Source organism: Botrytis byssoidea (assembly GCF_014898295.1).
Source record: "Botrytis byssoidea strain MUCL 94 chromosome Unknown BBYS_008, whole genome shotgun sequence".
NCBI classification, from domain to species: Eukaryota; Fungi; Ascomycota; class Leotiomycetes; order Helotiales; family Sclerotiniaceae; genus Botrytis; species Botrytis byssoidea.
The window spans coordinates 818,875-840,314 of NW_024065849.1; the positions used below are offsets into that span (position 1 = coordinate 818,875).

A 21,440-nucleotide genomic window follows, 5' to 3' on the forward strand; every position below is an offset into this window, starting at 1 on the left:
TCGGCCAGTTCTGCGCATTACTATATAGTTATAAATCTACAATTTTTTCCAATTGCAACGTCTCTCATAACACTTTTGACATCGTGATCTTGTACAATCGAAAAAGGCCATTTTATAGCATGCAAATTTGATACGCAAGTCCTTTCAGCATCGCCGAAGATGTGATATTGTATTAGTCAGCATGACCTTTTTATTGTAGCAACATCGCCTGCAACTCGTGAGCTACGGATCAAGAAAACTAAAACGATATCTTGTGATTCACAATGCCTGCACTTTGGCCCTTGATTCTAGTGATGTCAATTGGCATCACGCTTTTCATCGGCATGTGATCCTATCCCAAAAATTCCCACCCCTCACACATCACTCAAGCACTAACAAACGCTACAGCGTGGATGATACTCACCTCATGTCTGGGCGAAGGAGCTCGCCGTCATATTTCAGGAATGTCATATAATCCCCGAGAGGCCATATATGACAGTAACTACATGGGAGCCATCACATCCAATGGGCACGGTACTTGGAACCAATTCGAGATGCAAGATATGTTAGGAGATCATATTGAACATTCCGATTCCGAATAAAGTTTCCTATCCGTCTCAAACGCCGGTGCTACGCTATATACAAAATTTGTCCATACAATTGATGAATGGGAGAAATTACAATGATCTAAAATTCAATATCGACTTTGGTGGCTTTTCCTCCCTTTCCATCGATGTCGATCCCGCCCTTTTGTTCTTCCCCTTCGTCTTCAACGGGTGGTAAACTGTAGGGTTTGATTACAAGTCCCTTTCTTCTACTCAACGAGAATGCCAAATCGTCGCCAGCGAACCCAGCGCTTCCGCCGCCCTTTTCGTGGAATATGGGTAGGCGATGGATTTTGAGCATTCCTTGTGGAGGCTCTTCTTGAGCGGGATTGGAGGAGCTGGACGGTGTGGCTTTGGGGATGATGGCTATGGATGGGAATGGAGCGATTTCGAGGACACCGTCGCTGAGGAGCTCAATCCATTTTGTGAGGGCGGTCGTGCGGGGGTGTAGGGGGAGAGGGAGGGTGAGCATGAGAGTTAGTCGGGTGGGGTACTGGCGGAGTAGAGCACGGAGAGCGTGGAGGAAAGGGAGGACGTGATGGGGGAGAGAGGCATGCGAGGGGTATAGAGCTGGTGAGAGGAGGGAGGGAATTATGATGCGGTGGATAGTTGTAGGAGGGGTTCGGGAGAGTTGAGTCGAGAGATGTTGGAGAAATGGTGTAAAGGGTAATTTTGTACCGTTTGTTGCATCTGCGAATTCGAAGTCGGGTCTGAGAATCGTGGGTATGAAATGCATTTGAGTAGACGAAGGTGGAATCAATCGTTTACTAAGATCGAAGTCGTGACAAAATATTGCAGCTGAACCTGAAGAGCCAGCACTCGATTGCACGGTACTTCTCTCTACACACAAATAAGAGCATTAGCTTTTGTAATTCGATATTATATTCTTCTACGAATCGGTCACACATATATACAAAGGGCCACCCACCTCTAGCACCACTCGCCCCAAATTCCCCCAATCTCTCATATCTCCACGCAATCTTCATCTTATCATCTGCCGCCTTATTCTCCGCGTCTTTCTTCAAAGATGATCCCTCCGCAACCCCCATTCCAGGCAATTCTCTTCCCCATCCTTGGTGCATTCCCAAAACGTGAATATGATGTCCTTGCAATACTCCCTCCGCAGCATAGTATTTCAACAACGTGCCCCCAAAATCTGTAGTCCCACTCTCCTCAAGTAGCAATGAAGCGCCCAGTGCAAGCCCCGCATGACCAGCTAGTATAGAATCGAGCGAACGGATTCCCGTTGATGTCGTTGGACGACCATCGAGTGGTGAGGGACGAATACCCGGAATGGGTGCTACTTTTTCCGGAATGGGAGTCTGCGAAGTTTGGACTCCCGGTTGCGCAATTGCTACGTTACGTTTACGAAAAGCCATGTTGGAAAAAATTGGTGGTGTTAATTATGACGAGAATTAATTTTGATGGTCGCGGGGTAAGTATTTTATGGAAATCATATCCCACCTAAAGCGAGCCACTTGCCATTAATTTTTTTTGCGCCGGAACATTCGTTTGGCCGATCTCCGTCTGGATTTTCGATGTTTTTGGAAGAGTGCAATATTTTGCGAAAGACAAAGCTTCTTTACTGAGTATTTACTTACAGCATCGCCATTTGATACCACACTCTCGAATTATTGAAATCGAAGTCCGACAGAATAATATTTCGATACCTCGATCAATTTACACCAAGATCGATACAAACCTCCAAAGATCCTCAAGTTCGAATACTATCATTACAATTTCCACGATCTCCAATTTCTAATCCACAATGTCTGGTCCTCAAGACGCGCAACTTTTCGACGAGCACTTCACCGTCAACGAATTAGACCATAAAAAATATGTACGAGTAGGACGTATCAAGGCGACCTCCACGGTCGATCACTCCGTCTCCATGCTTTTGGATATCAATACCGAGCTATTCCCATTAGCCGTCGGCGACAACATTCGCGTTGTGCTTGCGACATCTCTCAATTTGGATGGCACAAAGGATGATGGAAAGGGATGGAGAGACGCTAATCGCATGGGATTGGGGGGTGAGGCTACGCTAGCGGATATGTTTGATTATGTTTGTCACGGAAAGATTTATAAGTTTGAGGATCAGGAGAACAGTGATCTTATGTAGGTGTTTTTCTTTCTCTTGGGATTGAGGATTTGATGATGATCGATTGTTTGCTTGCTATTTGGCTATGGTATCTCTCTATGTAATGAAATGGTTGACTGACTTCTGATATAGCAAGGCATACGTCTCCTTCGGTGGATTGTTAATGGGTTTGGAGGGTCCTTACAAGAAGCTTACACCCCTAAGAGTCGACTATGTCTACCTCCTCATCAAGAAATAGATAGCCTTGGAAAACTGTCTGGGAAATCGAAAACTAATAGAGGAAAGGACTCGCTATCTATGTTGTGGTGAAATCCTTGTGAGGAATCTGGCAGACGAAAATCGATAGTTAAACCCCGATTTATCGTATGCACATGTGGTTTTGCATTTGCGTGGGGCGTTGTGGATGGGAAATTGAAAAAGTCTTGAGGGCGTTCAAGCACCAGATACCTTTTAAAATCTGGAATTCTAAAATATTCAAATATTATGTGGTCCGAGCAATGGCAATTTCCTATGAATCCTGCTGTTGATCTCATCGAAATCGCTTTCATTCTCCCTTGTCAATATGCCGTATCTGATGAAGAAATCCAATAGAACAATTCCGCAATTGGATTTGAACTCTCCCATTTTCATGTGCTCCTGAACTTCCTCTACAGTCCAGAGATAGAATTGTTCCACCTCGCTATCATTTGGTTTAGGAATGACATCAGCAGGCAACTCCAAATCATAAATGTATTCACATTCTGGCTGCATCAACCCCATTTCTCCTCCAGCAGTGGCTCCCCGTACATGGAAATACGTGAGAGCGCCGTGAGCCTTTGCATTTTTCCTCACAACATCTTCTGGAAAACTGGCTTCTTCCATACACTCTCTCACCAAAGCCTCGAATTTATCTTCTCCCGTAGACATTCCTCCCGCAACCGTATTGTCCAACATAGATGGATACGTTTGTTTTGTGGCCGAACGTCTTGGGACCCATAATTTCATCCCATACTTCACTTCGGGACAACGCACATATGCCATCATGTGAATTCCATAACCGAGAATGCCGAACAAAACCGAAGCGCTGCGTTCAATGGACCAAAGTACTTCATTTCCGGGACCATAGACAGGATATAGCTCATCACGCCAGCCGGATAGAACTTCGAAGGTTTTGTTGGTGCGCCAATACTCGCATGTTGCAGCGACGGCGGCACTGCGTTCGGGCTCGGTGGCTTGCGTGAAAAGAGATATGGTGCGTTGAGATTGGTTGATGCTCATTTCTCCTTTGATGCTGGTGGGGACTTTGAGGAGAGCACGGTAGACGGGGAGGGTGATGTAGCCTAGAGGGTAGGTGGTGGATGTGGTGGGGTCCTCGTGGATGAGGGTGTAGAGGGTGGAAGTTAGAGTTGAGTGAGCGGTGGCATCTTTCTCGGGGTAGGGAAATCTGGGGAGATATTAGTTGGAGATGCGGCTTGAAAAGACGACGATAGATAGCGCGATAAAATTTTGAGGCTCAAGATAGGATTGGAGATGGTTATGCAGTTGAGTGGAGTAATTCCCTATGTTCAACTTGAACTTTGGAATTTTGCTCAATTCAAAACCGCTCTTGGAAACATTGGCTCCCATTATCCTTGTAACCCGACGTATCTTCATATGGATTAAAACTTAATTGATCAACCACTTGGTTGTGTCATAGAATTTTGTGTCTTCCAAGAAGCAGTCCAACCCCCACCTCCCTCAACAGCCACCACCCGTTCAAACCGTTTTCATGCAGTGACACCATCTAGCAATAGCCAAGTTACTGAGACAACTCAAAATTAAATACTTACGTATCGCACTCATTGACAAGATCTAAATACGTCTTCATGATGTCTCCTTCTCTGCGTATTTTCTCTCTAGAAAGGCGTGATTCGTATGTGATGAATGAATTGTATCCAAAAGAAAAACTTCTATTGAATGCCAAATATAGTTCTTCAACCAATATCAAAAGCTTAGATTTCTAAGTCTTGTAAGAAAGAGAATTTCAAAAACCCCTTGTACAAATATCGACACAGTACTACTGCTAGTGCAATTATACCCAGGTGTATTGAAACTCGGGAGTCAAAATTAGCAAAGACTGACTGAATCCGATGGCTCAAATTACTTTGCAGCTTGGTTTACACCCCCACCACGCACAAAAAAAGATGCCCCGCTCAAGCCCCGCAGTCAGATTGCTACTCTAGACACAACGAGAACTTTCGCAAATGACGTTAAAATTCCTTAAGCTTACTTTGAGTGAAAACAGTTACCTCAATTCGAAATCCGCATTCATTTCTTCAAACACAATTTACAAGCAATTTTTATCATTTACAAAAGCTATCAATTTATTCAGATACAGTCATCGTGTTGTGTTAATTCGTGTGATTTGTATTATTTGAGCACAGATTGGAGCTCTGATCAGCTACATACATATTTGAGTAGCTATTATTTTTTATCATACGTCACATCCGCATCGCAATCACAACGCGCGAGAATATCACAGATTCACCATGGAGCAAGCTCCCCCTTCACTACCCCAATTATTTGGCATGTAAGTTCATCTCTCCTCAGCTCCGAACTCTCCCAATCTCTCTTCGCAGCCAGCCTAACAAGCAAAAAGCTAACCTCTCCCTCCTCCAGAATTCCTACCGGTCTCCCACCAATCACAACTCCCACTTCTGCCCCTTCCCCAACATCCTTTACCTTTACTCTCCCCGCCCGCCCCTACCAACACATCTGCGTCTTCATCCTCCCCGGAATCACCCTCCCCCCCTCCACCGCCGCCGCAGTCTACATCTCTCTCCCGCCCTCCCCCACTGGCGCATCAATTGACCCCCCCTTCAAATTCCTCGGGGGAATCGGTCCCGGAAAAGAAAGCGCCATCTTCAAAATCAACCGCGACATTTCCTCTCAAGCTCCCAACAATGCCCCCGAAATCGACATGGACGCCGAATCCTCCACGCCCCAAATGCAAGGCGAAATCACCATTGGAATCTCTCTCGAGAGCGCCGAGTCGGTATCTGCACAAATGGCACAGCTATCTTCGTCCCATTCTTCTTCCGCAGGTGCATCGTCGTCAAATCCTGGAACCTCATTAGTTCTCTCCAGACCCCAGCCTACAAATACGGATACGCTAGTTCTGGCGCAACGCATAATAAAGAATGCGTTCAATTTCCTCGCGAGCTTCAGCGGTAATATCATGGATGCGGGAAATGGGAAGGGGGTAGAAGTTGTGCCTCTCAAGGCGTTTGAAGAGTGGTGGAAGAAGTTTGAAGCGAGGGTGAGGAATGATCCGGGGTTCTTGGAAAAAGATGGGGATTGAGGTTTTGATATTTCAAGGAGCGTTGTAAAGAAAATGATGAAGAGCAAAATGAGGTGCATAGAGAGTAGATGCGAATTGGGTGGACGGAGAGAGATAGGAAACTTAGATTCACCTACTGTACTTTCAGCATCTTTGCAAGGAAAATTGCACCATAGAGCCGTAAAAAGAAGACAGGATGAAACAGGAGGAAAAGCAAAATCAGCGGAGACGCGATACCCTCTACTGATCACATTCGATCATTTCAGGAAAGAATTGGGATTTGCCGATATCACACAGAGAGCTCTGGATATAAATGCGCTATTTGTACGACATGCCCCATGTCAGGATCATTAGATGGAGATATCACAAGATAGTAAATATTAATTATTTTAAGTAAAGAAAACTGAATTACACGAATCGAGCTAATCGAAGTTTCGGGTAAGATTGGTGATGAATATTATGTGCGTTATTGTGATATGTGCTCATGTCATGATACATACTACTGACTCATAACACATCACATAACAAAGGTTAATCTAATGATACAAAAGAAAACACAAAATTTGTACTACTCCTCGCGATAAGATCCCCACGCCCTTGAAAGAAAAGAAAAGAAAAATTCCACCCTTTCTACTGTCGACTCTGAATATGCTCATACCGCACGAACATGTTTCGAATCCCCACGACGAACTGATGAGTGTCATGACTAACAAGTCATTCTGTGCACCCATTCACGCCCATCCTGCCAAGGTCCTATTCTCACCCCTTTCCCCCCACTATGGAACAAAGATCCTACTAAAACTCACCACATCCCTCCTACAACAAACACACTTATCGAAGTTATTCATCGCAAGCGTAACACGACAATCATCGCATAAGCTTAAGCAACGACAAGGCCATACGATCACACTTCTGGGTGAGCTCTGGCATACCACACATTGTGGGCCATTCTCTCCCATGCCGGATGCACCTTGCATCCAGGAAGCCGGTTCTTGGGTGGCTTTTTGATAGTTGCGTTTGGAGATGATGAGATGCTCGAGGATTTGGGCTTCTTCGTCTGGAGAAAGTTTGCCCGATGGATCGGAGGGGATGAAATTTGGAGGGCGTTGAAGAGTGGATGTCAGGACATGAGCTCGTTCTCTCTGAATGATGTCGCGGTAGCGGGAACGGGTTAGTATTTTATCGCTTGAGAGGTGGAGTGAGAGGGCTTGAGCTTCTGCTCTTTGTTCGGGGTTTCGAGGATGTAAAAGTTGAGCTAGATCTGTTGTGGATAGGGGTGTGTCGAGAAATGGACTAGATTCTCGCGATGGGTGAGGTGATCGTTGTGTGGGAGTTCTTTGACCATCTGTAACGGCATCGTCTGACTCCCAATCTCGTTCGTCTTCTGTCGAATATGAGATTACACTGGTCATGTCATCTTCAATATCTTTTTTCTCGGGGCTAAATGTTCCACTATTATCATCACTTCCCCACCAGCCGCCATTCAGCCACCATTGATATAGACTGGAGTCCAACTCAGTCTCTCTATGTCGACTCCAATATTCTTGGCTGGTCTTCAGTCGCCTTCTCATCTCTACTTCTACATCCACATGGTCATCTTTGGGTAGAGTCAATTCTCCATCCATATTCAGAAGCCAGAAGTTAAGCGTATCTGGGTCATTTGCTTGCACGACTGTGCTAGCGGGGTCTCTTTTTGTTCGCGATACAAGCCACAGAAGCCAGCCTGGGCGGCTCTGAATCCCAAGCCAACTCATAAACATCAAAATGCATGTTGCCCACCTGCAATCCATAAATTAGCAATTTTTAGAATGTACAATACTTTGGCATGCGCGAAGGTGAATTTGGAAGTGACTATTTATTGCAAGAAACTTTGTGATACCGTTCTGCACGTCTTGATAAAGTCTTCCATTGTCAAACTGTTGATGAATGGATACTTCTGCGAACGACAAATAATGGGAGATGACTTACCAGCTGAGAATTAATCTATTGATCCCAAGAAAGAACTCCAATGCCATCACCCAACGCCCACTGCGCTCTGTAGCACCAACACCATCTCTGACTGATCGCTCTTGTCCTTTGGACTTTGCATTCTTCTGTGCAGTCATCTCGCGCGCATAAGGACTGTTATTCTTTTGTGGAAGTACCCTCTGGTTAGTAGCCGCTACGAGACCAACATTATGAGGCATATGATCATCTATAGCAAGCTCAGATTCATGAGCTTTAAAACTTGGGCCTAGCCATTGTGCTCCAGTCTCTTCAATCTCACGTAGACGATCATCTTCGAGCCAGGTATTGGGTTTGACATTTACCCCTCGACTCTCATTCAGATAAACAGCTTCACTAGCCATGGTCATAACAGCAAACCCTGTCCTTAGCAGAGCAGTGTAGAAGTCCATGTGCATTGTTATTCGTATACTTGACAATGGGACATTCGCTTGCATGTTATGATGTGCATTGATCACTCTCTGCGAGAAGGATAATCGAGGGCGAGGAGTATCTGGCAGATTTTGTCCAACTGGAATGTTGGACTCGTCGATACCACTAGCAGGGGCTAATGTAGACAAAATCAATGCAACGCCGTATATTATTGAACATATGATGATACCACACAGAACGAGAACATGGGGAATGAATCCAATAATACAAACCGTAGGAAACCTCAATAATGCTTGGCTTGAAGGATGATCGAAAGAAAATGACACGAGACTCCATACAATCACTGACATAAATGATATGCCCCAGAATCCGGTACTAAGTAGCCGATATCTTCCTTGAATATCGAAGATTGCAAGGATGTGACTACTCAAATGATTCATAACTGAGAGGAACCCAACAAGTAGGACTTCTGGCGTGGTATTTATTTTCTTCAGGATCATGGAGCGTGTGACAGGAAATTGAGTGGGTCCAGCATTTGAGTTGTCTTCCGCTGGGATCTTAATCTTGGTAAAGCCAACAATTTGAGCACTAATAGCGGCATCGGCCTCAGCGAAGGCTAATGAGTGTTCGAAGAGTGTCATTCCCGTTTCAGCTGCGACCTGACGACCTGGATGTTGTTAGGTCACATACTTATGGTATACCCAAGTTATTATAGAAAATGAAGAGATTTTTGAACACCACAATCCTCTAGCACTATCTAGAGCATGCAAAAGAAAAGATGAAAAGGTATCATATAGGGTAGGCTTACCTTGAACAGCGCAGGACACTGTTTCGACAAATTGACTGAAGCTAAATGTTTTGAACAAAGGCCATAGAAGTGATAAAGATCCGGAAAGATCGTATGTGGTGGGAATTCCCTCCTCAGAATTGGTCTCGTTTCCCACAGTATGATTACTAGGAATCATACTCACTGCCAGACACGAGGATGAATCCTTAGCACCAAACAGAAGGGCTTGACTGAACGTATGCAGGGGACCTCCGTCCTGGGTGAACAGGAGATTATGGGATTTTGAAGAATTACCCCACCGTAAGTAACCAAAATCAGGGGATGTCTGGCATTGTATTGATTGCAGCAGCCATCTGGCTTGAAAGAGAAGTAGTATTATAGGTATTATTCGTAATAGGAAGCGTGGTTTCCACGTAAATTCGAGTGGCCTTCTCGTGCTGGCCATTATATGCGTGCGATTCAAAACGATGGCCATCACTATACACCCAAGGGCCCATTTGCTTGTGGCATAAGCAAATAAACCTCCAAGACTCCGCGCACTCTCCAAAGAGAATCTTGAGCTTTCCATGATATTCTCTTCCGTCAATGTTTCCGAGCTGGTTTCTACAATCTGTGTTATGCCCGCAACTGCTGCGGCAGTTATCGTTTCTGCGGGATCAGGTATGCCAGATCCAGTAGCTTCTGGAATTATTCGTGACGCCATCCTTATACCCAATATATTATCAACACTTTCCGGAACTGCAAGAAAGGAACCGAGTTTCATGACCATTCGCGGTCCTGCCAAAGCAAAATCCCTTGCAGACGGGACATATTGCGTAACATTAACTGCGGTCCAGTTCGTCCATGAAGCAATATCAAATTTTGTACCATTATCGAGCATTGTTGGAGAGGCCATGATAAGCTAAGATTCGAATCAATGCAAACGGCTTAGGTCGTCACAAAGAGATAATTAATCGACGTTTCTTGGTCTCACCGGACCATCAAAAATTCCAGATAAAGAGCATCCTCCTGGGCTAAAAGGAAGAAGAATATGACTGAGATGTTGACAGTCAACAAAGTCAATGTCGAAGAGAGAAATCCAAACATCTCCAGGGACCTATTGATTGCCTGATGCGACCTCATTTAATGTTTCGGAATACGTTGTTCCGGCCGATTCTAGAATGCAAAGGTGCCGTAGTGATGTTCAAAAGAAGCTTAAATGTTACATTATCGTAGGTAGGAGGGGTGAAAGAGATGAAACTTTGATTTGATTAGCACTTCGACATCATTGACCTCCATAGAACAAAATGCAATGTGTGGAAATATCGAGAGGCTTTTGATTAAAAGGCTGCTTTCAAAAAATTTCACATAGTTCATACATTGGTCTCCATGGCATCACTCGGATTTGACAAAAGTAATTGAAGTTCATTTTTTGTTTATTTTTTGTACATTTTTCTTGGAATATGGTAGCTATATCATTCTGAAATTACATGCCACCCCATTCTATACAGAATGTTCTTACTCCGTCGGTTTCCTCAACAGATTTCCTCTCAGGATTTTCGCCACCAATCAAGAAGCCTTTTTTGACACCAGTACCTAACCTACCGCCTCCTACTATGTCTAGTAGCCGGATTTCTTCATCCCATTCATAACCTGTCGCTACGAAGTGACTATGAAAGCGTAAAGGATCTCCTGGATACACAGTATAGTCGCACCCGAATCGGAGACCAGGTGTCATGAAGTAGTCACGAGAGTGTAAGTGAGCAAATAAAGGATAAGATGAAGGAACGGATGGATCTGAACTTGATGGAAATGTTTGGGGTGAAGATGATGAGGGATATGAAACAGTTGGTGTAATACCCCAAGATTTCGTGGATGAGGGCGCGACAGAAGAGGCTCTAGAGGCAGGGCGTTCATCCTCGAATAAGGGGTCTGATTCATTGGAAATAGCATCTTGGGTATCATTACTTGCACGAGATGTACTTGGTAACGATACATTCCCACCTTTCAAAGCTTTCTTCGCTAGAGCATTCTCAGTGCGCTTCCTGGCTCCAGTATCTGCAGCTCTTTTTGCTTTGAATGCCTCTGTTTTGAGGGACTCCAGATATTTCTTCCTATCCAGGCCTTCCAGCGAACTGAAGTTTTGTTTATGCCAAGGGGTATCCTCAACAATATATGCAATCTTTTTATCGACGAGAACTTTGGCCTCTTCTGGTAGCAATTCGACGGGCAGGCCAAGGAATAAGTTCTGTTGTGGGATCTGTGGAATGGTGCCAGTCAACACACCACAGATATGGTAAGTCCTGCGAAGGTGAGTCACGACATTTATGTCGAATAGCAAATACCGGCCAGCAATGAATGAAATGGCAACGGGCTCTGGAACAATGCCCGGAGACATTTTGAGTTGGAGCTCACGACTATGGATCACTTTATCATGTTAGCAATGATCCTATTGTTAAAGTGGTAGATTGTGCAATGATAAATTTGAGGTTCGATGAATCATGAATTAAAACATATTTTAAGACATCATGTCCAGATAAATCTGGTTGTCAGGGGATTGACAGATCGGTTTTGTAATCATATCGAAAAGAGGGGAGATCATAAGAGATTGGACAAATGTCACTTACCAAAAATTGTTGATTTGTTGTTGAATTCCCGTCAATTAAGAGTTGTGGAAGATTGAAAATTTTTGAATAAAAGATTCTTGCAATCTTTTGTGCGAAGAGAATTAAAAAGAGCTTCTCACTAGCTTATGCGCTAGCTTAGGTCAAGAGACTAAACCTGTTCCGGAAACTATATAAGCCTGAATAGGTCTCAGGCACCAATACACGTGAGAGGACCTGAGCACTCGGTGGACCCCTTCTCGCGACTATTACCTAGAGTCAAAAGGGCACAGCTACAACAGAATCTCCATACTTTTAATGTCGACTTTCTTATAGGCCAAGCGAATTCTTGGGCCACTCTCGAGCCACCGTATAACTGTCATATCCGAAAGATCTTATTAACCCTTACTAAGCCCCCTTTCAAGATTTATGGCAAATGTAATCTTATTCATTAGGTATTCTGTCAAGGTGAAAAGTTAGTTAAGTGCTGAATTATAAAACTTCCTATTAGATTGCTGAATCAGCCTTAATGATACCTGCCCAGATAGATATTTAAAATAAGCTCAACATTGGCGTCTAATCGCTTAAATTAAAGTATGGCTCGTTCGACGTTTCAGACTTTCAGTGATGGGTTTGCTGGAGTAGCCGTTCATGAGATATACTACCTAGTAGGCAGGTAGGTACTTTATTAGGGAGGTAGGGTCAATCGATGATAGATGCTAGATAAACTTTATCCATACGTCTTCTATTCATGGAATGTCCCAATTTTTAGATGTCAAGAAAAAAGTAGACTTGGTGTCGTTCTTACATACTTCGAACAGTATCTCTTCTCCAATTGTGAGGTGAAATGAACGAAAATTACAATTGATTATTATTCCATCTCACCGTACCAACAATTACATTGATTCATTACGACATAAATATGATTGGTACATACAAATTCTAAGTTCGATTAGAATCCCCTGTAAATTGTATTCCGTGTGTAGGGAAGTTGTGGCTAAGGTTCTTTTTTGGGTTTGTAGCAAGTCCCACTCAAGGAACACGAATCCACTCAGCAATCCCCCCTGCTCTCTCAGAAGTTAGAGATGCTTTGAATTAAAGCATTCTATTCTAATATACACAACCTTCATATTTCCACAACCAGCTGTCAACATTGACATTCGGCCATCTGGGTTCATTGTAACTCTTTTGATTGTTACCCTCTTATGCATCTGTATCCTCACCCAAAATGATGCCCAGGCATCAAGCAACCGCATATTCTAATGGATATCCTCGCAAGAGCAATCCATACTCTAAGAGCGACACATACTCCATATCACCACATAGGTTCGTGCAGATCAAATTGAATACCCAAAGTCATCGGCGCAATTGTATATTTATATACTAACACCGTTCAAATACAGATTCCAACCAAGGACATCACCGCCAGCGCTGCGCCGTCGAAGGCAGCTTCTCGTTCGTTTGACTCTCGTCTTAGTATTCGCATTAGTAGTTGGACTGTTTATATGGCCTGGTGCCGCGGTCCTTCCAGTATTATCTTTTGGCCTCATATCTTCAGGGGAGGACTTTCAACTCGAAACCGTTCGATATTATGATCTTTCAAATGTACAAGGGACGGCCAGAGGTTGGGAAAGAGAGGAGCGGATCTTACTTTGTGCCCCCCTTCGTGATGCCGAGCCCCATTTGCCAATGTTTTTCGCGCACCTTCGTAATTTTACATACCCGCATCATCTTATAGATCTTGCATTCTTGGTCTCTGATTCCAAGGACAACACCCTATCTTTGCTCTCGGAGCTTTTGGAGAAATTACAAGCCGACGAGGACCCAAAACAACCATATGGTGAAATATCTATCATCGAGAAGGATTTCGGTCAAAAGGTCAACCAAGATGTAGAGAGTCGTCATGGTTTTGCTGCACAAGCAAGCCGAAGAAAGTTGATGGCACAAGCTAGAAATTGGCTTCTAAGCGCTGCATTACGTCCTTATCACAGCTGGGTTTACTGGAGAGATGTGGATGTCGAGACCGCACCTTTCACAATTCTAGAAGATCTGATGCGCCACAATAAGGACGTCATTGTACCTAGTGAGTAATGGTGTATAATTTCTGTTACAATTGGCTAACGGGTTTTAGATGTTTGGCGACCATTGCCAGATTGGCTCGGAGGAGAGCAACCTTATGATTTGAATTCATGGCAAGAGTCCGAAACAGCCTTGGCCTTAGCTGATACTCTTGACGAAGATGCAGTTATCGTGGAGGGTTATGCGGAATATGCGACATGGCGTCCCCATCTTGCATACTTGAGAGACCCATATGGCGACCCTGATATGGAAATGGATATCGATGGTGTTGGAGGTGTTAGTATTTTGGCCAAAGCCAAGGTTTTCAGATCTGGTGTCCATTTCCCTGCCTTTAGTTTTGAAAAGCATGCCGAGACTGAGGGATTCGGAAAGGTTCGAAACTCTTTCTACACTTTTGTTATGCTTATGCTAATTAACAGAACAGATGGCAAAACGAATGAAGTTTTCGGTAGTTGGATTGCCTCATTATACTATTTGGCATTTGTATGAGCCAAGTGTTGATGATATTCGTCACATGGAGGTCAGTTGAATCATATTGGGCTTTTGACAGATCACTTACGATTTTTAGGAAATGGAACAAGAGCGTATTGCTCGCGAAAATGAAGAAAAGGAAAAGTCGGAACGTAATAAGAAGATGAAGGAACAGTTTGATGATCCAACTCCACAATGGGAGAAGGATAAGAACGTCATCGCAGACGAGGCTCTCAAGGAGAAGAAGGAGAAGGAGAAAGCTGAAGTTAAAGCTAAGGAAGACAATGGTGCTGCAAAAGCTCCAGACTCCAAGGCCGAAGAAAATAAGCCAAAGGACAAAGTAAGAATGTCATAAAATTCAAGTATTAGCATCATTGTTGACTGGTTCAGGTACAATAACGGAATTCATTTGAGGGGCGTACAAGGAAACTTGGTTCAGTGAGTAACACGCATTAGCTTTTGGCTGGGCCAGTCCTTGACAAGGCTACGAGGATATTTAGAAAATTATCACAACTCGACAAATTATTTCTACCTTACGGGTTGAGAGAGGGGAAACGCATTCTCGATGCCGAATCGTAAATACGGGGGTGGCCTTTCAGCACTTTTAAGTCTTAACTTTGAAGTGTAATCTAGGATGGAGTTCTTGTAAAAATACCTACACACAGCAGTACTATAGAATTGAAATTATTGACTAACAACCACCTTACGAAATATCGAAGCAGTTATTTTTTCTGCTTTCTTTTTGCTTCTTGAAATTTCAATTCATCATGTCTTGGGTAACCCTAAAAGGTTATTTGGCTGTCATGTCAAAGAACACAGTATCGCTACTCGGGTACCCGTATTTCTGCCATTACAGACATCTGTGCTCTTCGAATTTATGTACCTGGTAAAGTATAGCCTACAATGACACCGTAGGTATTTACTTTTGATATCCAATCTAGTTGTCATTTTCGTATTTGTATAATACATACAAACAGTTCTTTTGTTTTTTGCGACTCGAATCTATTCCAATAGAATTCCTTATATCGTTCAAGATTGACAGCACCTGCGCGTGGTTCACATTGGCGAATAGTCCTTATGCTGTGCTCGGTGGGTAATCGACATACAACATGAGCAATAATGCCCCAATACAAGATACAGCTTCGGCTACCTCTCCCAAATGTCATTCAACATCTTCTACAGCTTTGCGCCAAAGCATTGATAGTGTCGCCCCGCAACGACTTAATGGCAGCATGGCCTCGAATACTAGTATGATTTCAGTCGCTGTCGACCCTGTCACCCTTATCATTCAAGAATGTCGTGCTGTTACTTCTGCCATGCGGAAACATCCTCGGTGGGCGCATTCATCGGCTTCTTCGATATTGGGTGGGCATTCAAGTCCGCTGAGCACTGGGGTTCAGAACTCAAGGCCTTCTACACCGCGAGATGAGCCAGGAACTCGCAGGGCACCGAAAGGTTCGGCTGCCTCAGAGGGGAACGATGATGCAGGCTTGGCAATCAGATGGGGTTTGAGGGGAAAGAAAGGGAAGAGCATGCAAGATAATCCTCTGATGGCGGGATTTCAGCGTCTCAGACAAGAATTGACAGGATGCAAAGGTAGGCAACATAAATCACTTTTGAGCTGGGCACAACTGATCTTCTGATTTTTCTACTGCTAGATATACACACATTCGATGTGCCGTCTTTACTCCATCCTTTTCTCCAAGTTATGGTCATCGAAAATCCCGCAACGCCGTCGCCGATCACAACTTTAGCCCTAGCTGCTATCATAAAGTTCTTCTCGTACAACTTAATTAGTCCAAGCTCCCCTCGACTTTCACAGGCAATGCAGTCTTTATCTGCTGCCATGACAAATTGCCGCTTTGAAGCTCGAGATACAGTGGCTGAAGAGAAGGTATATCAGAAAATATTGAAACTTATGGAAGGAATGCTGTCTGGCCCCGGCGGAGATTTACTGAGTGATGGAAGTGTTTGTAAAATGATGGAGACGAACTTAAATATGTGTTGTCAGCCACAGCTATCAGAGTTATTTCGTGGGTCTGCCGAAATGACTATGGCCAAGATGTGTCAGATCATTTTCGAGAGACTCAAGCATTTAGAAATTGAGGCTGGGGATGATCTAGAAGCTTTAGACGAGAAGACAAAGGAAGATATGGACACTGTCAAGATGGCCCCTTCAGCAGTGAGTACAAGTGCTATCACGAAATTGACCGCATCTCCTGCCGGATCACGGCCGCCTTCTTCAAGCTTCGATACATCACGTCCGTCGTCTGCTATGGAGAAGGTTCCTCTCCTAGAATCTTCATCCGAAGCTGGAATTGTGGCACCCGCATCAGAAGCTTCGGATGATACTCCCAGCAAGCCTTATTCTCTCCCATCTATTTGTGAGCTATTTAGGGCTTTGATAGATTTACTAGATCCTCACGATCGAAAACATGCCGATTCTTTGAGAGTTATCGCTCTTCGTATGATCAACGTAGCTCTAGAGATAGCAGGCCCTTCAATTGCCAAGCATCCAGCTTTGGCAACCCTTGCTGAAGACCGCCTTTGTCGATATCTATTCCAATTAGTCCGATCAGACAATATGGCCATCTTACAGGATTCGCTTATTGTTGCTGGCACTCTTCTCTCGACGTGCAGAGGAGTCTTGAAGTTGCAGCAAGAGCTCTTTCTGTCTTATCTGGTTGCATGCTTGCATCCTCGTGTAGAAATTCCCCGGGAAAGAGGAATCGATCCCTCCCTGTATGCCGGTATACCACAGGCTCCAAAACTGGTTAAACCCCCACCATCACAAGCTAGCAGCGGTCGTTCCACGCCTGTACCTGTGAAAGACCGTCGAACCCTAGGGTTAGAAGGTGGATCGCGTAAGCCAGATGCACGTGAAGCAATGGTGGAAAGTGTTGGAGCTCTCGCGCGGATCCCGAGCTACATGGCTGAACTATACGTCAATTATGATTGCGAGATCGACCGAAGTGATATCTGCGAGGATATGGTTGGACTTCTGTCTCGCAATGCGATTCCAGATTCTGCAACTTGGAGTACGACAAGTGTCCCACCACTCTGTCTGGATGCCCTCCTAGGTTTTGTTCAATTTATTGCAGATAGACTTGGCGATGAGCCGAAATACGATGGCTACCCTGACCAAGCAACACTACGCGAGCAGAAACGAAGGAAGAAGATTATCATTCAGGGAACGGTCAAATTTAACGAGAGCCCGAAGGCTGGAATTGCGTTCTTGGCATCACAGGGCATCATAGATGATCCAAGAGATGCAAAGACTGTCGCAAATTTCCTGAAAGGAACATCTCGAATCGATAAAAAACAATTGGGTGAATTCATATCCAAGAAAGGAAATGAGCCAATTTTAGAAGCTTTGATGGACTCGTTTGATTTTGAAAACAAGAGAGTTGATGAGGCGCTGCGTGAACTCCTCGAGACTTTTAGATTACCAGGAGAATCTGCTTTGATTGAACGGATTATCTCGACTTTCGCAGAAAATTACTGTTCGGGCACTTTACCCGAAGGTATCGCGGATAAAGATTCCGTATATGTTTTGACTTATGCCATTATCATGTTGAACACGGATCAGCATAATCCGAACATGAAGGGTAAACGTATGGAGCTAGAAAACTTTGCACGGAATTTACGTGGGGTTAATGGCGGGCAGGATTTTGCTCCGCAATACCTCCAGGACATCTACGAGTCTATCAAATCAAACGAAATCATTTTACCTGATGAGCACGACAACAAACATGCTTTCGACTATGCTTGGAAGGAACTATTACTAAAAACTGCTACCGCGGGTGATCTCACTATTTGCAACACTAATATCTTCGATGCAGATATGTTCGCAGCTACTTGGAAACCGGTGGTTGCAACTCTGTCGTATGTCTTTATGTCGGCTACTGATGATGCTGTGTTTGAGAGAGTTATCACTGGTTTTGATCAGTGTGTCCGTATCGCAGCCAAACATGGTTTGACTGAAGTCATTGACCAAGTCGTGTATTGTCTGAGTCACATTACTACACTTGCAACAGAAATTCCATCCAGTACTACTCTCAATACGGAGATACAGGTTGGAGATAATAGTGTCATGGTCAGTGAACTTGCAGTCAAGTTTGGTAGAGATGTGAAGGCACAGCTTGCGACTGTTGTTCTTTTCCGTGTTGTGTTAGGTAGTGAAAGTGTGATACGAGAAAGTTGGAAGCACGTAAGTTGATCAATAGTCAAACACTTCCTAAGATTTGCTAATCGCATGTACAGATTTCTAGGATTTGGTTGAACTTATTTGTTAATTCTTTGATACCCCCATTCTTTGCTACATCTAATAGCATGGATATTGCTCCAATTCCCTTACAAAATCCTTCCCAAGTCATTGATCGTGGGGCGAAACCCAGCGACACCGGTCTTTTCTCTGCTTTTGCGTCATACATTACTAGCTATGCTGCAGACGATCCTCCAGAGCCATCGGATGAAGAGCTCGAAAGTACCTTGTGCGCAGTCGATTGTGTGAATGCTTGCTTCATGGGCGACGTGTTCGCAAATGTAGTGTAAGTAGTGTCTACTTTGTTCTTCTGACTCGATAGCTAATGTGATTAGAAAAATGCCTATTGATTCCTTACGACCTCTCATACAAGCATTGATATCGCAATTGCCAGATGACCCTTCATCGGTCGTCATAAGTGTAAAATCGGACGTGGAACCTCCATTAAGTCCTACCAACGGCGTTAACGGTGCACCATCCGGTCCTGTGTATGATCCATCCATGGTTTACATATTAGAGCTGTGTACCGTGCTTGCAATGCGAGATAATGAAACTATCAACGCATTTGGGGCTGAAGTTGCAGAAGCTTTACAAAATGTTCTACGAAACTCTGCCAGTTGGCATCCCTTGATGGTATCTAGGACAATATTCTATCTACTGCACCTACTGCACGCAAGCTATGTTAGTATATCCTATCTTGTCTAACCAATCAAAGCTAATATATGTAGGAACAATCATATATTCGTGTTCCTGTGGTGCTTCACGCTATCTCAAGTTTCAAGAAAGATTTGTTCGAGAAATCTGCCACACTTGTTCTTCAAGGATTAACACAATGTATAAAAGAGCCAGGTCCATTACGAAACGAAATCATGACTTCTCCTGACTTCTGGGTAATTCTTAAAAATCTTGCAACCAGTCCTTCAGCATCGGCTGTGTTCGAAATCCTCGAAGGCGTTGCTATTGGTTCTCCACCAACTATAATGGCAGACAATTATGAATCGGCTGTTAAGTTGCTCAATGATTTTGCCACTGCCGGGAGTGTAGGGTCTACCATGGAGCAAAAACAGGATAAGAGGACACGAAGAGGACAACCAGTCAAACAACCAAAGCCGCAGGTGGTAGATGCGGTCGTAGCTAGAGGAGTCAAGGCTATAACGATGATATATTCTTTGACGTCGCGAATTCCTGTCCTGATGGAACAATCACATCTTGAAAGCAAAGAGGGTATGTGTCAATTCATCCATCGCATCAACTTTTACTAACTCACTATAGCCTGGGCAAATTATTGGTCACCAATCTTCATGGCTTTGACCACACAGTGTACCAATCCTTGCCGAGAAATTCGACATCAAGCATTCTCTTCGTTACAGCGTTCGTTATTGTCACCTGAATTAACGTCAGGTGATCACGAAGAATGGACCGCTATATTCGGCGAGGTTCTCTTCCCTCTCATAACTCGATTGCTAAAGCCAGAAGTATACTCATCTGATCCCATTGGCATGAGTGAAACTCGTGTTCAAGCCGCCACGCTTCTATGTAGGATCTTCTTGCACTATTTGGTACTATTGTCGAAATGGGAGGGTATGCTAGATCTTTGGATTAAGATACTTGACATCATGGATCGCTTGATGAATAGTGGACAGGGTGATAGTTTGGTATGTCAATAGAACTATTCGATTGTTGTAAATTTACTAATAAATGAAATAGGAAGAAGCAGTACCAGAAAGTTTGAAGAATGTCCTTCTTGTAATGTCCAGTAGCGGATACTTGGTACCGCGTAGTCAAGATGAGACGCAAGAGAAGTTATGGACCGAAACTTGGAAGAGAATAGACAGATTTTTGCCCGATCTGAGGAAGGAGATTGATTTGGAGGGGCCGGGGGTTGAGGAGAATATTAAGGGGAAAGAAAATGAGGGTTTGGCGACAAATGTCAAGAGTGATACCGAAGCAGGAGTTGAACAAGAGAAGACGGATATCAAAGTTTGATTTTGAGAAAGGGAGAAAGACGGATTGTATTATTAAGCCAAGTAGTGGGAGTTGCGTTTGCGTTGTACAAAAGAAAGTTGGGAAATAGGGTGTTTGGATGAATTTGTGATGTGAGGGATTTGGTTGTTTCAAAGAAAAACTCGTGTGTAGGCGAATGGGAGAAAAGATGAGATATGGGGTTGAAAATTGGTCGCTGAAAATGAGAGACGGACGGATCGAATGAAAGAAAGATGTGCATACATAACTCACTATATGGGATATGTAGTTTGATTCATTTTTGGAGAGGGGTAAGGTGGAAAGATTAGAGATGAAACGAAAGATTCATAAGACGTATAGCGCAGAGGACGGTAGCTGGTGGAATCAGATGAGCTAAAATTTTGTATAGCAAAATCAATTAGGGATCGAGGGATGCAACGATGGGTTGAAAATTTAACTTAATAGAAAGAGAGATATGACAATTATACATTGCTTATTTATGATAGGTTTGGAAGTGTTCATTGTGTTGGATGTGGAAATAGAATGGTCGGATAATGATGCTGGAATGTTTGGGGAGAAATATAGACAATGTGTTTTGATTTTACGATGATAGGCGTTTCAAATCGATGCACGTGTCGACGATTCGGGCACGAACGGTGCTGATAATGACGACGGTGTTGTGACATCCGGCTGCCACGGAGGGGACCGGAATATCCTGATCTGTGTTTCGGAGTTCAGTGCGGTCGGCGCCTTCGCCGGGGAATACATTCAAGAAAACGAGACAAACTTCTGCGTCAGTAGCGTACGAGTCACTGTCTTGGTCGAGGACGCTTCCACCGCTAAGCACTGCAGCTCCTCCTCTTCCCCCAAAACCATCATCACCGCCTCTACCTATGGTTCCATTTACACCAAAGCCTACCGTTGTCTATCGCTTTC

At 44.0% G+C, this 21,440-nt stretch overlaps 9 protein-coding genes across 9 annotated transcripts; 5 read left to right on the forward strand and 4 right to left on the reverse strand.

Moving 5' to 3' along the window:
* Positions 1-263: 263 nt before the first annotated feature.
* EAE97_004862 (uncharacterized protein) lies at positions 264-581 on the forward strand (the record flags this gene model as incomplete). The annotated part of the gene is made up of 2 exons (XM_038875374.1): positions 264-321; positions 388-581. The coding sequence occupies 2 exons, from the start codon at positions 264-266 to the stop codon at positions 579-581; spliced, it is 252 nt and encodes an 83-aa protein (XP_038733731.1).
* Positions 582-666: 85 nt separating this feature from the next.
* On the reverse strand, positions 667-1,963 carry EAE97_004863 (uncharacterized protein; the record flags this gene model as incomplete). The annotated part of the gene is made up of 2 exons (XM_038875375.1): positions 667-1,424; positions 1,513-1,963. 2 exons carry the CDS (start codon positions 1,961-1,963, stop codon positions 667-669), a joined length of 1,209 nt encoding a protein of 402 aa, XP_038733732.1.
* A 389-nt stretch (positions 1,964-2,352) lies between these two features.
* Positions 2,353-2,923, forward strand: EAE97_004864 (uncharacterized protein; the record flags this gene model as incomplete). The annotated part of the gene is made up of 2 exons (XM_038875376.1): positions 2,353-2,702; positions 2,818-2,923. 2 exons carry the CDS (start codon positions 2,353-2,355, stop codon positions 2,921-2,923), a joined length of 456 nt encoding a protein of 151 aa, XP_038733733.1.
* A 236-nt stretch (positions 2,924-3,159) lies between these two features.
* Positions 3,160-4,531, reverse strand: EAE97_004865 (uncharacterized protein; the record flags this gene model as incomplete). Its single annotated transcript, XM_038875377.1, has 2 exons — positions 3,160-4,108; positions 4,494-4,531. 2 exons carry the CDS (start codon positions 4,529-4,531, stop codon positions 3,160-3,162), a joined length of 987 nt encoding a protein of 328 aa, XP_038733734.1.
* Positions 4,532-4,942: 411 nt separating this feature from the next.
* On the forward strand, positions 4,943-6,382 carry EAE97_004866 (uncharacterized protein). Its single transcript, XM_038875378.1, has 2 exons — positions 4,943-5,233; positions 5,323-6,382. The coding sequence occupies exons 1-2, from the start codon at positions 5,193-5,195 to the stop codon at positions 6,002-6,004; spliced, it is 723 nt and encodes a 240-aa protein (XP_038733735.1). The 5' UTR covers positions 4,943-5,192; the 3' UTR covers positions 6,005-6,382.
* A 377-nt stretch (positions 6,383-6,759) lies between these two features.
* Positions 6,760-10,041, reverse strand: EAE97_004867 (uncharacterized protein; the record flags this gene model as incomplete). Its single annotated transcript, XM_038875379.1, has 3 exons — positions 6,760-7,762; positions 7,952-9,026; positions 9,168-10,041. The coding sequence occupies 3 exons, from the start codon at positions 10,039-10,041 to the stop codon at positions 6,760-6,762; spliced, it is 2,952 nt and encodes a 983-aa protein (XP_038733736.1).
* A 570-nt stretch (positions 10,042-10,611) lies between these two features.
* Positions 10,612-11,523, reverse strand: EAE97_004868 (uncharacterized protein; the record flags this gene model as incomplete). The annotated part of the gene is made up of 1 exon (XM_038875380.1): positions 10,612-11,523. The coding sequence occupies one exon, from the start codon at positions 11,521-11,523 to the stop codon at positions 10,612-10,614; it is 912 nt and encodes a 303-aa protein (XP_038733737.1).
* A 1,433-nt stretch (positions 11,524-12,956) lies between these two features.
* Positions 12,957-14,677, forward strand: EAE97_004869 (uncharacterized protein; the record flags this gene model as incomplete). The annotated part of the gene is made up of 6 exons (XM_038875381.1): positions 12,957-13,054; positions 13,132-13,811; positions 13,860-14,179; positions 14,232-14,327; positions 14,376-14,618; positions 14,669-14,677. The coding sequence occupies 6 exons, from the start codon at positions 12,957-12,959 to the stop codon at positions 14,675-14,677; spliced, it is 1,446 nt and encodes a 481-aa protein (XP_038733738.1).
* A 710-nt stretch (positions 14,678-15,387) lies between these two features.
* Positions 15,388-20,528, forward strand: EAE97_004870 (uncharacterized protein; the record flags this gene model as incomplete). The annotated part of the gene is made up of 7 exons (XM_038875382.1): positions 15,388-15,874; positions 15,937-18,488; positions 18,542-18,828; positions 18,878-19,223; positions 19,271-19,766; positions 19,815-20,197; positions 20,250-20,528. 7 exons carry the CDS (start codon positions 15,388-15,390, stop codon positions 20,526-20,528), a joined length of 4,830 nt encoding a protein of 1,609 aa, XP_038733739.1.
* Positions 20,529-21,440: the final 912 nt, after the last annotated feature.